The sequence below is a fragment of the Tachypleus tridentatus genome, chromosome 4 (genome assembly GCF_004210375.1).
Source record: "Tachypleus tridentatus isolate NWPU-2018 chromosome 4, ASM421037v1, whole genome shotgun sequence".
Lineage (NCBI taxonomy): Eukaryota > Metazoa > Arthropoda > Merostomata > Xiphosura > Limulidae > Tachypleus > Tachypleus tridentatus.
Genome location: NC_134828.1, coordinates 89,287,631 through 89,301,175, shown reverse-complemented (window position 1 = coordinate 89,301,175; position 13,545 = coordinate 89,287,631). Strand labels below are relative to the sequence as shown.

At 31.0% G+C, this 13,545-nt stretch overlaps 1 protein-coding gene across 4 annotated transcripts in view; it reads left to right on the top strand.

Moving 5' to 3' along the window:
* The window catches only part of LOC143249656 (dual specificity protein kinase CLK2-like), a 46,282-nt gene extending 35,181 nt beyond the window's left edge, over nucleotides 1–11,101 (top strand). For all 4 annotated transcript variants that reach the window (XM_076499918.1, XM_076499916.1, XM_076499917.1 and 1 more), the window contains 7 exons: nucleotides 1,559–1,634; nucleotides 2,202–2,296; nucleotides 5,309–5,438; nucleotides 6,576–6,658; nucleotides 7,823–7,902; nucleotides 9,067–9,154; nucleotides 10,424–11,101. In XM_076499918.1, coding sequence (XP_076356033.1) covers nucleotides 1,559–1,634; nucleotides 2,202–2,296; nucleotides 5,309–5,438; nucleotides 6,576–6,658; nucleotides 7,823–7,902; nucleotides 9,067–9,154; nucleotides 10,424–10,654 — 783 coding nt within the window. In that variant the 3' untranslated portion in view covers nucleotides 10,655–11,101. The remainder of the gene's footprint in view (nucleotides 1–1,558; nucleotides 1,635–2,201; nucleotides 2,297–5,308; nucleotides 5,439–6,575; nucleotides 6,659–7,822; nucleotides 7,903–9,066; nucleotides 9,155–10,423) is intronic.
* Nucleotides 11,102–13,545: the final 2,444 nt, after the last annotated feature.

Here is a 13,545-nt window from a genome sequence, read left to right as displayed (position 1 = left end):
TTCCCCTCGGTTGGACTCAGCAGATAGCTCGATGTGGCTTTGTTATAAAAAACACATATACACACAGTTCATAATATGCAGTTTTTTGCTCCAGAATATAATGTTTCAAACGACATTGTTACTTCCAGTGTAAGATAGAAATTACAATTTTATAAAATCACAACACAATTATACAACTTGAAGAAACTAAACTAATGTAACTGACAAAGCCTTTTTTAAATCAAATATCTTAAGTGGATAAACATCCAGAAGGAAAGGGCAAAATTCTCATTACCATATTATTTAGTATAACCAAAAATTAGTCTCCTGCTGGTACAGTGGTAGATCTGTGGTGTTAAAACTCTAAATCTGGGCTTCAGTTCCCCTCGGTGGACTCAGCAGATAGCTCAATGTGGCTTTGCTATAAGAAAAACACACAAAAACAACAAATTAGAATAAAAAATTCTAATTGATAAGATTACAAGGAATAGTTATTAACAATATTATAATGTCTCAAAATTAGCTCAACAATAACCAAGCAAATATTTGCAGTAAACGTATGATTTTAAATAATTTACAAGTATAAACATTTAGTCTAACTGCTGGTCCACAGTGGCACAGCAGTATGTCTGGACTTACACCACTGACAATCTGGTTTCAATACTTGTGGTTAGCAGAGCACAGATAGTTCTTTGTGAGGTTTGTGCTTCATTACAAACAATCTGTTTTACAAGACTTGTTTATATTAAAAACAGGCATCACTTTTATTTCTTACAATATCACATGACCAATGAATTAATATTTGTTTAACATAGTTTTGTTATCTATACATTACTAATAGGGGAACAGAACTTCCTGTTAGATGCTTAATATAAAATGACTTATTTAATATTTACTTTACATTATGAAGCGAGTGAGAGAGTACTTCTAAGGCAACGAAACAAATAGCTGAACTAAACGTTGGAAGGAAAATTACACAAACAATAAACAAAATCTTAATTATAAATTGTTAAATTATAATATTTTCTAACTGCAACGACATTATTGTAATAAAACTTTCTTTTTGGTATTATTATGAAAATAGTAATTTGTTTCAGTAATATGTAACAAACAGGGTACATGGTGAACATCTTTAAATGGCAAGCTAAGCCCTATATTTTTGTTGAATTTGAGAATACTGTGTTCTGTGCACTGAAGTTTTGAAAGAGAAAATCTTCACAAAATAAAAGTAGTTTTATATGAGTAATAAGAAAATATAAGATTTTCTAGGTGTAAGGTCAAAATAGAGACAGCAGCCCAGGATAGAAGAGACATTGTTTTGTGGAATGGAGCAAAATGAGATTTATGACTTAGCAGACAAAAAGACATACAAAAGTTGTAATAATAATTATTTTCAAACAAGACCCAAAACTCGAGCATTTTCAAATAGTTCGCTATTTTACTTCAAGAGAATAAAGGGTCCTGGAGGAAAATAGTGAACTTTTAAAGCGCTAGAGTTTTGGGCTTTATTTGAAAATCTATACAAATCAGGTGTTCTTTAATCTGTATTCATGCAGAGTTTTTTTCTATGCTTTTACAGAAAGAGAACAACTACCAACCATATCCGATGGAACAAGTCCAACATATCAGTTACCAAATGTGCTATTCTGTAAAATGTAAGAATCTATGAACATCCTACACGATTTTTATCTAAAATTGCTTAAAAGTCAAATTACTAACTTATTACGTCATTATTTTTCGTCTATTTACCTGAAATACATAGCTTGTTACAAATGGATATGCTTAAGTGGTTAGAAACTTGAGCCCACAGGCAAATTGGCATATAAACAGTTTATAAAAATGTGTTCAAAAACATATAGAGTCCATATGGACCATATTAGTAATTTCCAGGTTATTATTTTCTCCTCTTTACAAGCGAAGAAATAAATTAACACATTTATCCTTTTTGTCATTTGTTTCCTAATTCACTTAATTTCTTTTATGAATCTCAAGAGAAAATCATGTTACAGTGATTTCGGTTCAAGTATGGTTGTTTTTCTCTGGATTTCTTTTCTTGTCTTTCTTTGTCAATTCCTTTTAATAGTGGTTTCTTACAATATTTTATATAATTTAATTGCAACTGTTCATTAAATTACGCAACATTTATCTCTTAACACGAGATTTAAATCTTAAATTGAATAATAAATTGTTTTCTTTATGTATTTTCTATAAACTATTTCCAGTCTTGCATGACAACAGACTCACTCATACAGATCTGAAGCCAGAAAATATTTTATTTCTAAATTCAGACTATGATGTCAGCTACCATACGAAAAAAGTACGTGTTTTTTTTTTTCCTTTTCAGGCTATTAAGTTTAAATATTATAGTATAAAATCATTCATTATGAAGCTGTTGTATAACTTAAGTGTAGGTATAGATATATCAGTCAGGAGTTATAGTACTATAGATTACGTTCATTGCAAGTTGGCGATTAAATGCGTACTGTCTAAAAATAGTGACATTAATACAAATCAAAGTCAAACGTTTACAATGAGACCTAAAAAAAATTCATTACCAACCCTTATTACCTCCTTTAAGTCATAATGGAAAATAACGGAGATCATATCTTCCAAGAGCTCTGGGAATACTCCATCTCTTAGACATGATTCAAACGCAGATGCCAAACTAGTTAGCAGCCATGGAGATTCTGTTAAGAGTTAGAAGTTGAGTGCTTTAGCCTACAACACCTAATATTTAGATATAAAATAAATTTGTAGTAGAAATAAACCTCCCTATTTCTACTTTTCTAAGATTATTAACCTACTTTCTTTTAATAATTATTGTAAAATGATGTTCAGTGATATTAAATAGAACTAAAACATTCTTGCCTTAATAGTTCTGTAATAATTAAACTTCCATCTTCCTCCATTTCCATTGCAAGGTTATTTTTATATATAGATATCAGAATTATTACATAATTTAACATCATTTTATAATACATAATACTTATCGGAAAGGGTTGAGAGCCTAAATATTATAGAAATATAGAGCGGTTTATTTCTACTATAGGACTCTTTTTATATGTTTAAAGACTGAGGGTGTCTGTCTTCCACAACTGGATGCAGACAGCGAAATGCTGTAGAAGTTCACACATTGTGGGTTTAAATTCTCAACTCCTAACTCCTTATTCAACTTTTGTGGCTGTAACTAATTTGGCATCTATGTTTGGGTTATGCCTGATAGATGGAATATCCCCAACGCTTTTAGGAGTTATGACTACAAGGATATTCTATTATAACTTAAGGATAGTGACAAGGACTGGTAATGGACAATTTTAAAAATATTGTTTCAGGTCTCATTGTAAACGCTTTGACTTTGATGTTGTAAATATATATTTAAACCAATCCACATACAATAAAGTACAATGTTTTGTGTGTTGTGCTCTTATTAATTATGTGTGTGTGATACTCTATTCATAACTTCGGTTTTTCTTTGAAAGAAAAGAAACCCTATTCTTTATGACATTACAAAAGTTTAAATACATCATGAAGTAAAGCTTCAACATAACATTTCTTAAAAAAAAACATTATCCATTGATATTTTACCATGATATAATGTATGTTATACCTTAACTTCTTTAAAATAAATATATTTCATACCCTTCTTATTCACCTTACTGAGCTTTAGCTCCACCTATAAGTTTTATGTTAATAAATTTGAAGTTTTCTTAAGTTACTTGCTATATAATGGCTAATTTCGATACAAATCCGCAAGCATTACGCTTGAATGAATCATTTCTTTCCTAGTAAAAACGTGTTGCAGAAACTAATCTTGGAGTTCGTCACTTTGCTCTCAAAGGCCAACCTTATGACCAGACAGATGGACTTATTTCTGAGACAGGCCCTAGAACAGCTGCTTCCTTTTCACTACAAAGATTTATAGCTATATAGATGTCTTGAACAATTCAAATTAGCTTTAGATCAACATAACTTGTTTTACACATTCACAACAATAGGCTAGTAATGCATTTAACCTTAAAATAATCATGTACAACATTTAATTTGAAATTAAATGTAAAGAGAAGCTATCCGTTTTGCTTATACTCAAAATAACCATCTTAGTAATTTCTTTACATTTGTTTATTGAGAGTAAACGTTTACTAATTTTCAAGAGTTCATGCCAAGCTCTTTGAATTTGAAATGCGACTCGACTTCACATTAAATTTATTTAAAATAATTTATGATACATGTTTGAGCCCCTTTCTCAATTGTCTTCATATTACTTTTTACAAAACATTTTGTAAAATAATGGCTAGCCTTTTAATTTTTCTAAGAAAAACAACGTCTAATTTTGTAAATAATATGGCCGGATAAACAAAGAAACTGCATTTTGTTGTAGTTTCCAGTAATTTTTGACATATCTCTTACAAACACAGAGTATTCTGCAACAATTCAGTTACATAAAATGATCAAACCACTTAACAATAAATTAAACTTTAGAGGGTTATGAGATCTTTTTCTTGGTTAGTTATTTTATAATCATAAAAGCTAGGTGTCGGTCGGTCGTTCAAACGGTTAAGCTCGATTTCTCTGAGTGTTATAAGCTACATGAGTTCAATTTCACTTTTTTCCAGTCACGAAGGAAGAGTTTTTATGCCAAGGATTTATTTATCACCGAGTAAAATTAATTTGACGTTTGTTACAAAGAAAAGTTTTTGAATGATGATCGCGTATTTAGAATAAATATGGTTTTAAGAGAATTATTGCAGTAATGTTACCGATATGATAAGAAATAATCTTGACCAATGAATACTGGAAAGAGACGACTTTTAGGTGAAGGAAGTATTGCCCATGATAGGCTTTGTTATTCTGAAGCGAGAATGCCCTTTATTTTGTTGTCTGTTTAAGGGCGGCAAATTTGCAAATGCATATTGGTAAATTCAAATCTGGTAGGCTTTGATTTTCCGTCACTTTTGAGAGGCTTTTATACTAGATTTAGATATAATAGTTGTGATAATTATGTTAATTTTTGTAGAAACTATATATCTCAGTTTCATTTTTTTCTTTCTGTATAATTCCATTTTTGATTAGTAATAGCATATTGTAATATTTGGTAATTTTTGAATATTACTTATTCATAACAGAAGTTATTGCAAATCTCGGACGATGGAAATTGTAAATTCGAAAACATTAGAACATTACACAATTTTTCATCATTTGCCGTGGCGTTTCTTTTTTTACTTATCAGACAATATGTGTAAAGTGTAACAAATACATTAAATAATTCAGTTTTTTTATATTAATGTCTTAGTGTTACGTTATGTCATTGGGTGTCGTTGGTTTATGACAGAAACGAGAGATACGTCGAGTACGTGACACCCACATCAAACTGATTGATTTTGGGTCAGCCACATTTGATCATGAGCATCATAGTACTGTGGTTTCAACCAGACATTATCGTGCCCCAGAAGTAATCCTTGGTAACTTTTAAACTTTAACTTGGCTGTTTAGCAAGAAACTCTTTCATTGCCATAGATACATACATGACCCCTCTGCCATATGCCACATGAATTTGGAACTTTGTATCACCGTGAAGAAAGGATATTCCCCCTTCAAGTCTCCCAAAGTGTACCAGTATAAGATAAGTAGTTAACATTAAAACGTGCATTTTATTCCTATTAGGTATCTAAAAATAAAAAAGAAAGAAATTTGTTTACCTGTAAACGTGGCACTAAGAGTTTTTTTTTTACCTATACGAATGACACTAGGATATTTGTTTACTAATAATCATGGCAGAGAAAGACTTATTAAAACGAACATTATTTTTAAAACAATTCTTGGTTCTCATATATATGTCTTTGTTTATTTCCGAGCTCCCTAAACAATTTCTGAGAAAAGCTACTTGAAACTTTGGTTATAGTTTTTAATCACATAAATTGTAAATTTATAAAGTATTGTTAAGTGTCACCAACGATAAAATAAGGTCAAGTGAATTTTAGGATATCTAAAACCTGACTGAAGCAATTTACTTCAAAACTGGTGTTAACACGTGAGGAATAATTGAGAATAAGAATCAAAATTCAGCCTTTGAGGGTTTGAAATTTGAGCTTTCCATATGGGGAGTCAAAAGGGTTTCATATGGTACTCAAGACTGTATCTACAGAGTTACGTGAAAATTGGCATGAGTACAAGGGGTTATTTAAAGTAGCATATAAATTATTATGGACATATTAAAATGTTTATTAATGTCTATATTTTGATGATATCTCGTAAAATACTTCTCAGAATGAAAAGTTCAGTGGGAATTTTTATGACAAATCCAGAATCTGAAACATAAAAAGTTTTAGAAAGAAGTGACTCTCAAGTGAACCTTATTTAAGTTGTTTTGCTACAATGTTCACCGAGTGTTTTTTTTTCTTTTCTCATATTCAGCATGTTTAATGAACGCGAGTACCTAAGGAACTGAAACATTTCTGTTATACAAAGAAAAACAGTAAATATTATAAAATATAACAAAACAGATGTTCTTTAAATTTATTTGCCAAAAGTTTATTACATATTGAGGATTGTTATTGTTACTGAGCATTAAATATTGTTAATTTATTAATCTTCTTCAGAATTAGGCTGGGCTCAACCTTGTGATGTCTGGAGCATAGGTTGTATCCTATTCGAACTCTATTTGGGAATTACCCTGTTTCAGGTAGATTGTTGTCATAAATTTATTCCATCTTTCCCTTTGTTAATATTCAGTGACGTGTTTGGTTTTATTATCACTTAAATGTAGACAACGTACGTGATGACGCAAAACTCATGCACCACCATGTTATTTCCACCTTTATAACATGTTTATCCTGTAGTTAAACCTATAAAACTCTTTTTTATTTAATTCTCAGATTATAATTCTTTTATTTTTCATTTGGTAATTACTACAAGCTTTACTATACTGTAGTCATAATATTACTATAACTACCCAATATAGGTCCATAGAAATATAATGATTTTTCAGGATTTTCCATGGTGTCAGCAGAACACTTAGATTCAAGAAGTCTTAATGTAAAACAATAAAATCGTATAACTCGAACGCTCGGGTTATAGGGGTTTTATCATTTTATTTACAGCATTTTTGATTGGTTTGGTTTGTTTTGCATTTTTGTGCAAAGCTATACGAGGGTTATCTGCGCTAATCGTCCCTAATTTAGTAGTGTAAGACTAGATGGAAGGCACCTAGTCATCACTCACCACCAACTTTTGGGCTACTCTTTTACCAACGAATAATGGGATTCACCGTTACTTATGACGCCCCCTAGCCTGAAAGGATGTGACAGGGATTCGAACCCGCGACCCTCGGATTACGAATCGAGTGCCTTAACCACCTGGCCATGCCAGGCCTCCATTTTTGATATGAACAAATTTCTGCGATCAGTAACGAAGTAAAAGATTTTGTCATGGTGGTTATAGAACTTCATATTTATTATCAGTCAAATATAAATTACGTACATTAATTCTATATTTTGATTTGTAAAACTGCAATTCCTTCTGTATTCTTAGAAAAGGAAATGTAAGACCTTTTATAATGAATTTTTTAAAAATTACGTTTTGTTGTGTTTTTTTCACTAACTCTGTTTTGTTACAATAATTAGTTTGGGTTCTGTTAATCTTAAACAATGCGTGAAATTGATATTGTTGTGACATCGGTGGTGCATCTTAGAAAATTAAGCTAAGTAAAGTATGTACTTAAAAGGAAACAATAGTTGTTCGAAACTTGTCCTTTGTAGTTAGATTCAGTAAATTATATTTGAAGTGATTATTTAGTCACCAATATAACTGTGTTGAATCATAGCTTAAAAAAAAATGAACTTCTTAGACTCATGACAACCAAGAACATCTGGCAATGATGGAGAGAATACTTGGACCACTTCCTTATCGCATGTGCCGGAAAACAAAGTAAGTTTTTATTTTATTACTAGCGGAGCATTGTATAAATATGTTTAATTGTTAAAGGTAATCTAATAAACTTTTCTATAACTTCATTTGCAGCTTAAAAACTAAATAACTTGAAAAATAGCGTGTTTAGATCTGTGTGTGTGTGTGTTTTATTATAACAAAGCCACATCGGGAATCAAACCCCCTGATTTTAGCATTATAAATCCGTAAATTTACCTCTGTACTAGCGTGGAGCATGTTTAGATCTACTGCGAAAATAAGTTTTACGGCTGCAGATTTTCTAATCACAAGTGTAATTTTAAAGGCGTGGACTTTAAATATATTTAAATACTGTTACAAGGTACGTGTGTTTTCTTATAGTAAAGCCACATTGGGTCCATCGAAGGGGAATCAAACCCCCAATTTTAGCGTTGTAAATCGGAAGACTTACCGCTGGGTACGTAACAAGCTCCAAAACATGAAAATGAATGGGTAAAATTAACTAGGGATAAATGAATTTGAAAAGTTTAATTGACTCTGGATAAAATAAACTTTTTAAAATCATTACTGATCACATGAATCTTATGTTGTTCTTATTTGGTTTTTAAGTGTTTTTTCAGGTAAACAACGTACAGAAATAATATCAGAACAGAAATATGTTAATAAATATAAAAAAAGTTAAAATTAGTTGGATATATGTGTAATGTTACTTTCTGAGCAACAAAAAATGAATTGATGGAAATGAGGTTTTGAATTATTTTATTTACAGTTACCAACTGGTTTGCCTTATAAAAATTAAGGAATGAATCGTTTTTAAAAATAGTTTTGTATTTGTTGTAAGTAATGGGACAAGAAACTTTTGAATTTCACTTGTCTTTGAGGATAAGTATATTAGAAAATGTTTTTCTTAACCTGCCATAGCATTTTAGGTATTTTAGACATGCAGTTATGTTCTGATGGATGCCAGTTGTGATTTGTAAAATAAAGGAATGTAAGGTTTTTGGGCTGAAACTGTGGTAAGAATAATTTCTATGACAACTGAAAGTGGATGTGATGCAAATGAGTATTGAAATTAAGTATTTTTATTAAATTTACACAAATAAAATAATATTCGTATTTCATTGCACCTGTTAAATATAGCAAGTTTTGCAAATTTGTTCATAAAACTTTTGAAACTTTTTTTAGAACCAAATATTTCTACCATGGAAGGCTTGACTGGGACGACAAAAGTTCGGCTGGTAGATATGTTCGAGAAAACTGCAAGCCTCTGAAGGTGTGATTTTATGTTTTAAATAACTCAAAAGTTTTAAAACAAAAGTTATACACATTGTTTCTTAATCAAATACGAAGTTTTATTTTTACTTACAATATGAGGACTGCTTAAGAAACATTGATGATGGTTAATCTTTCGTGCATTACAGTCATGCAACTAGCATTTAGTAAGATGATGTCTTTGGCTATTTCACTTATTGAAGCTATTTTTATGACTTTCTAGAATTATATTTAATGATATTCTTCATCTAATAATGTTATAACAGTGAGTTGATTTTTTTGGTGTTTTTAACGAATCACTTATTAGTCATCAGCGTAGCTGCGTTAATAGTGTCCAATCAGGAAGAAAGAATATTTTTATGCCTTTGAACGATTATTATTTTTTTTTTTTTTTGCAACTGGAAGTGAAAATACATTTGAAAGAACTTAGCAATTATGCCATTTTGTAAGACATGAAAAACTTTTTAAACTTTAAACGTTTACTTGTTATGGTTTTATAAACAGTACATCTATTTCGGTAAAATATATAAATTATAAACTGTGGAAATAAAATAAATAGACTATACATAAGACTGAAAATTTGTACAATGCTGAGAAACATTAGTTATTGTTTACAACGTACCAAGATAAATGTGTGTGAGAAGAAATGAACAAGAACCAAAGTTTTAACTATCCTTGGAAAGGACGGTTTCTCTACTGAGTTTGCAATACAAATAAATATAGTGTGTGACGCAAAGCTTCTAACCTTAGTATCAGGTTAAAAACATAATGACTTATGGCATACTTACTGTTCCAGACAAGGAAGAATGTATATATTTTTAAATCTATGTTACTAGTTTTTATCTGTCAGATAAATGTAAAATTCTGAGCTTTAATGTTCGAATGATTGTTTTGTTTTTATCTCTTAATAAATCAAAAGGGTTGATTAGCATAACATTTACAAATGGTAACTATAGAACAATTAATTACTTTTTTGGAGTTTTATTTTTTATTAGTTTCTAATGTTATTAATTTGACGCCTTAATCCAACAAAGAGTTGAAAAAAATGTATAGATCATCATTTGAGTTTTTAGAACTTTAAAGACTTGAAGAAGAAAATGCGCTCCTGTTTTTATAAGTGATTCTTTATTAACATTTAGAATATCTGAGCAGACATTTTTGAGTTGGTAGTATTCTTAGAAATATGTATATTATATTTTATTCAATATACACTTACGGTTGCAAACTCCGTATTCTGTAAGGTTCTCTAATTTTTTTCTCCCTCACTCAGCGATACATCCCAATGGTGGATGAAGATCACAGAAACTTGTTTGACATTGTCTTCAGGATGTTAGAGTATGAACCATCTCAAAGAATTACTTTAGCAGAAGCTCTCGATCATCCTTTTTTTGCCAAGTTACCAGCAGAGCTACTTTTACATAAACAAGATCAGAGGTCTAACAGTTTATCAATGGAGGTAAAAAGTGGATTACGAGAGCGTTCTCACAGCCTTAGTAGATGAAGCGATAACATGGTAAACAAAACGAAAGAAGTTGCCAGTAATTTGTTTCTTTATTTTTTAGTGTAATAATTCAGACAAACATGGTATTTCAAATAGGTGATCTATTTTATTCAGAAAAAAAATGTTTGGAAGCTGTTTTTGCATCTCCCATGTTTACTTTATATCATAAATAATGTGTGACTTAGTTAATTTTAAAAGTTTAAAAAGAATGAGATTAGTATGATCATTCTTAAACCCACAACCCCCGAAACATTTCCATTTCATAACAAATTTGACAGAGAATCATGTCAGATTGGTCTGCATGCTTCATGTACAGTGTTTATAAGAGTGTACAAAGCTATTTTTAGAAACAGGTGTTTATATAGATAGATAGTAATATTATGTAACATACTAACTTGCTTATGGTTTTGTTTTCTATTCTACTAAATTAAAACATGCTGTTACTTAGTAGTGTCTCTCGTGTAGTGTTTTTACATATTCATAAGAATTGGTTGGATATTCCTCATGAAATTCAGATTTTCTGAAAGGCAAAACACATTACAATAACGTAAGCTTTGCAAAATCTCTAATGGAAAAAACAAACAAACGTGTTTTTAAATTTTGAGGTTCGTAGTTTAGGCAGCTTATTAAACAGTGTTGTAAATCTTTGGGTATTTAGTCTCTAACTAACAATTTATTCAAGCAATATATTTACTACGTCAATCAAGAGTGCATTTGTATGGAGCCAAAATTAATACACAGAAAGATAAAGCCACCTTGTGTGAAGAAAGTTTTTGTGTACCTTGAATACACAATGTTATAATTTATTATGGTTTCCACAGAAACACACTGCATGATCATTAGGTACACTTGCAACAGTCAGCATTTTTCAGCAGAGATACAACATTGACATCTTAGTTTATTACTTGCGTTTCTGCATGCAAGTTAGATTTTTCTTACACTTAAATTTTAGCATGTAAGATGGACTTTCATAACACTTAAAAATTTCATTTTCTGATTAATCTATTTCTTATATTTTAAATTAATCGTCTCAAACGAGCATTGTGTATCTTGGAGGTGGACAGTAACTCACACAAGTGGTTAAGTTGCATATTGACAGAAATTACATACTGAATAACACCTTCCTCCATTGTTCTTGCGTCCAGTTCTTGTATTTCAGACCCTATTGGTACCGTTTTTTCTTCATTGAGTTGGTAAGAAGTTGCTTTTTGACTGGTCTCCTTGTCTTTCTAACGCAATTTCGAATGACGTAATATTCTTCACAATTTCGTCATATATCCCAAAAATAGATCGACCGTACTGCAAAACACAGCTAATGACGCCGTCTGTGTGAAAAAATGACTATTAAAAGAAATCAGCGGGTCCAGCGAGCCTACACCTGCCACCATGCTGAAAATATTGTAAAATGACCATTTGTTTCAATTAATTTGCACAAGGGTGTAGTTATATGGAGACTAGCGAAATGGATGTTAAGTTGACTCTGTTCTATTTGTCACCTATTATTAGACATGATAAATGCATTACTCTGGATGTGAAAAATTGAACTTATTATTCAATATGAAATATTGGTATAATTTAACAGCAATTGCCTGTCAGTCTTCAAAGATATAATGACAACAGAAAAGTAAGAGACATTAACACCACTTTTTGATATCAGAAAATTCATACATAAAATTTATTACTACTGACACTAGGTGGCAGGACGTTACAGCAGAAAAAATTGAGGTACCGAATTTTGTCTGAATATTGCATTTTACCCAAACTTCATCTCAGTCATATGAGAAAACGAAAATTATTTGAAGTTAGAAAAAACAAACAAACTGTATTCATCTTTAGATTTATCCAACCTAACGAAGTTCCGCTTTTAAAACAAAATAGTTAAGCTTATTTTATGTTAATTATTTTGCATGAAAGCTGAACCCATTTTATTTAGAAAAACTGACAGTCGGTGTTATTTGTTCAAGGGGATAATCCGGTAAGGAAAATGTTATATTACAGAGTTAAAAAATGAAATAAAGTTACATTAATGTTTGAACAATCTACACTAAAGTTTGCATCATGCACACTGAAGGTCAGTTATGACAACAATAACTTTAAGATATGTAATATGGCATTTGAATGTTCGGTATAAATATTACACGTGATATTATATAAAATTAAATGATCTAACTGATTTTTTTACTTTAATTTTCTATGTGTTCTTATAGCAGCGTCACATCGGGCTATCTGTTGAGTCCACTGAGGGGAATCGAGCCTCTGATTTTAGCCTACCTGATTATTTGTACATAACTTCTTCAATATCTAATAGAAGTTAATCTTCCAGTAATATTTAACTTAATTAATTAGTGAGGAAAACTGGATAAAAAATGCTCTTAACTCACATATAACATAGTATACGAAACCTTTTACATTACATCGTCATGTGAAATTACATTGTAGATAATATTGTTTGTTTGTTTTTGGAATTTCGCACAAAGCTACTCGAGGGCTATCTGTGCTAGCCGTCCCTAATTTAGCAGTGTAGACCTAGAGGGAAGGCAACTAGTCATCACCACACACTGCCAACTCTTGGGCTACTCTTTTACCAACGAATAGTGGGATTGACCGTCACATTATAACGCCCCCACGGCTGGGAGGGCGAGCATGTTTGGCGCGACTCGGGCGCGAACCCGCGACCCTCAGATTACGAAGTGCACGCCTTAACGCGCTATGCCATGCCAGGCCCTAGTAGATAATAAGATTACTGACTTGGAGGTCAAGCAGAGATACAAAGGTAAATAAAAGCGTCACAAAATTTGCTCTTCTTTTGTTAAGAAGTACAGATACTTAGTTGTTAGTATTTTATAAATTTCATTTCAAATGTTGTTTTAAATTCCATTTGAAATTAACAG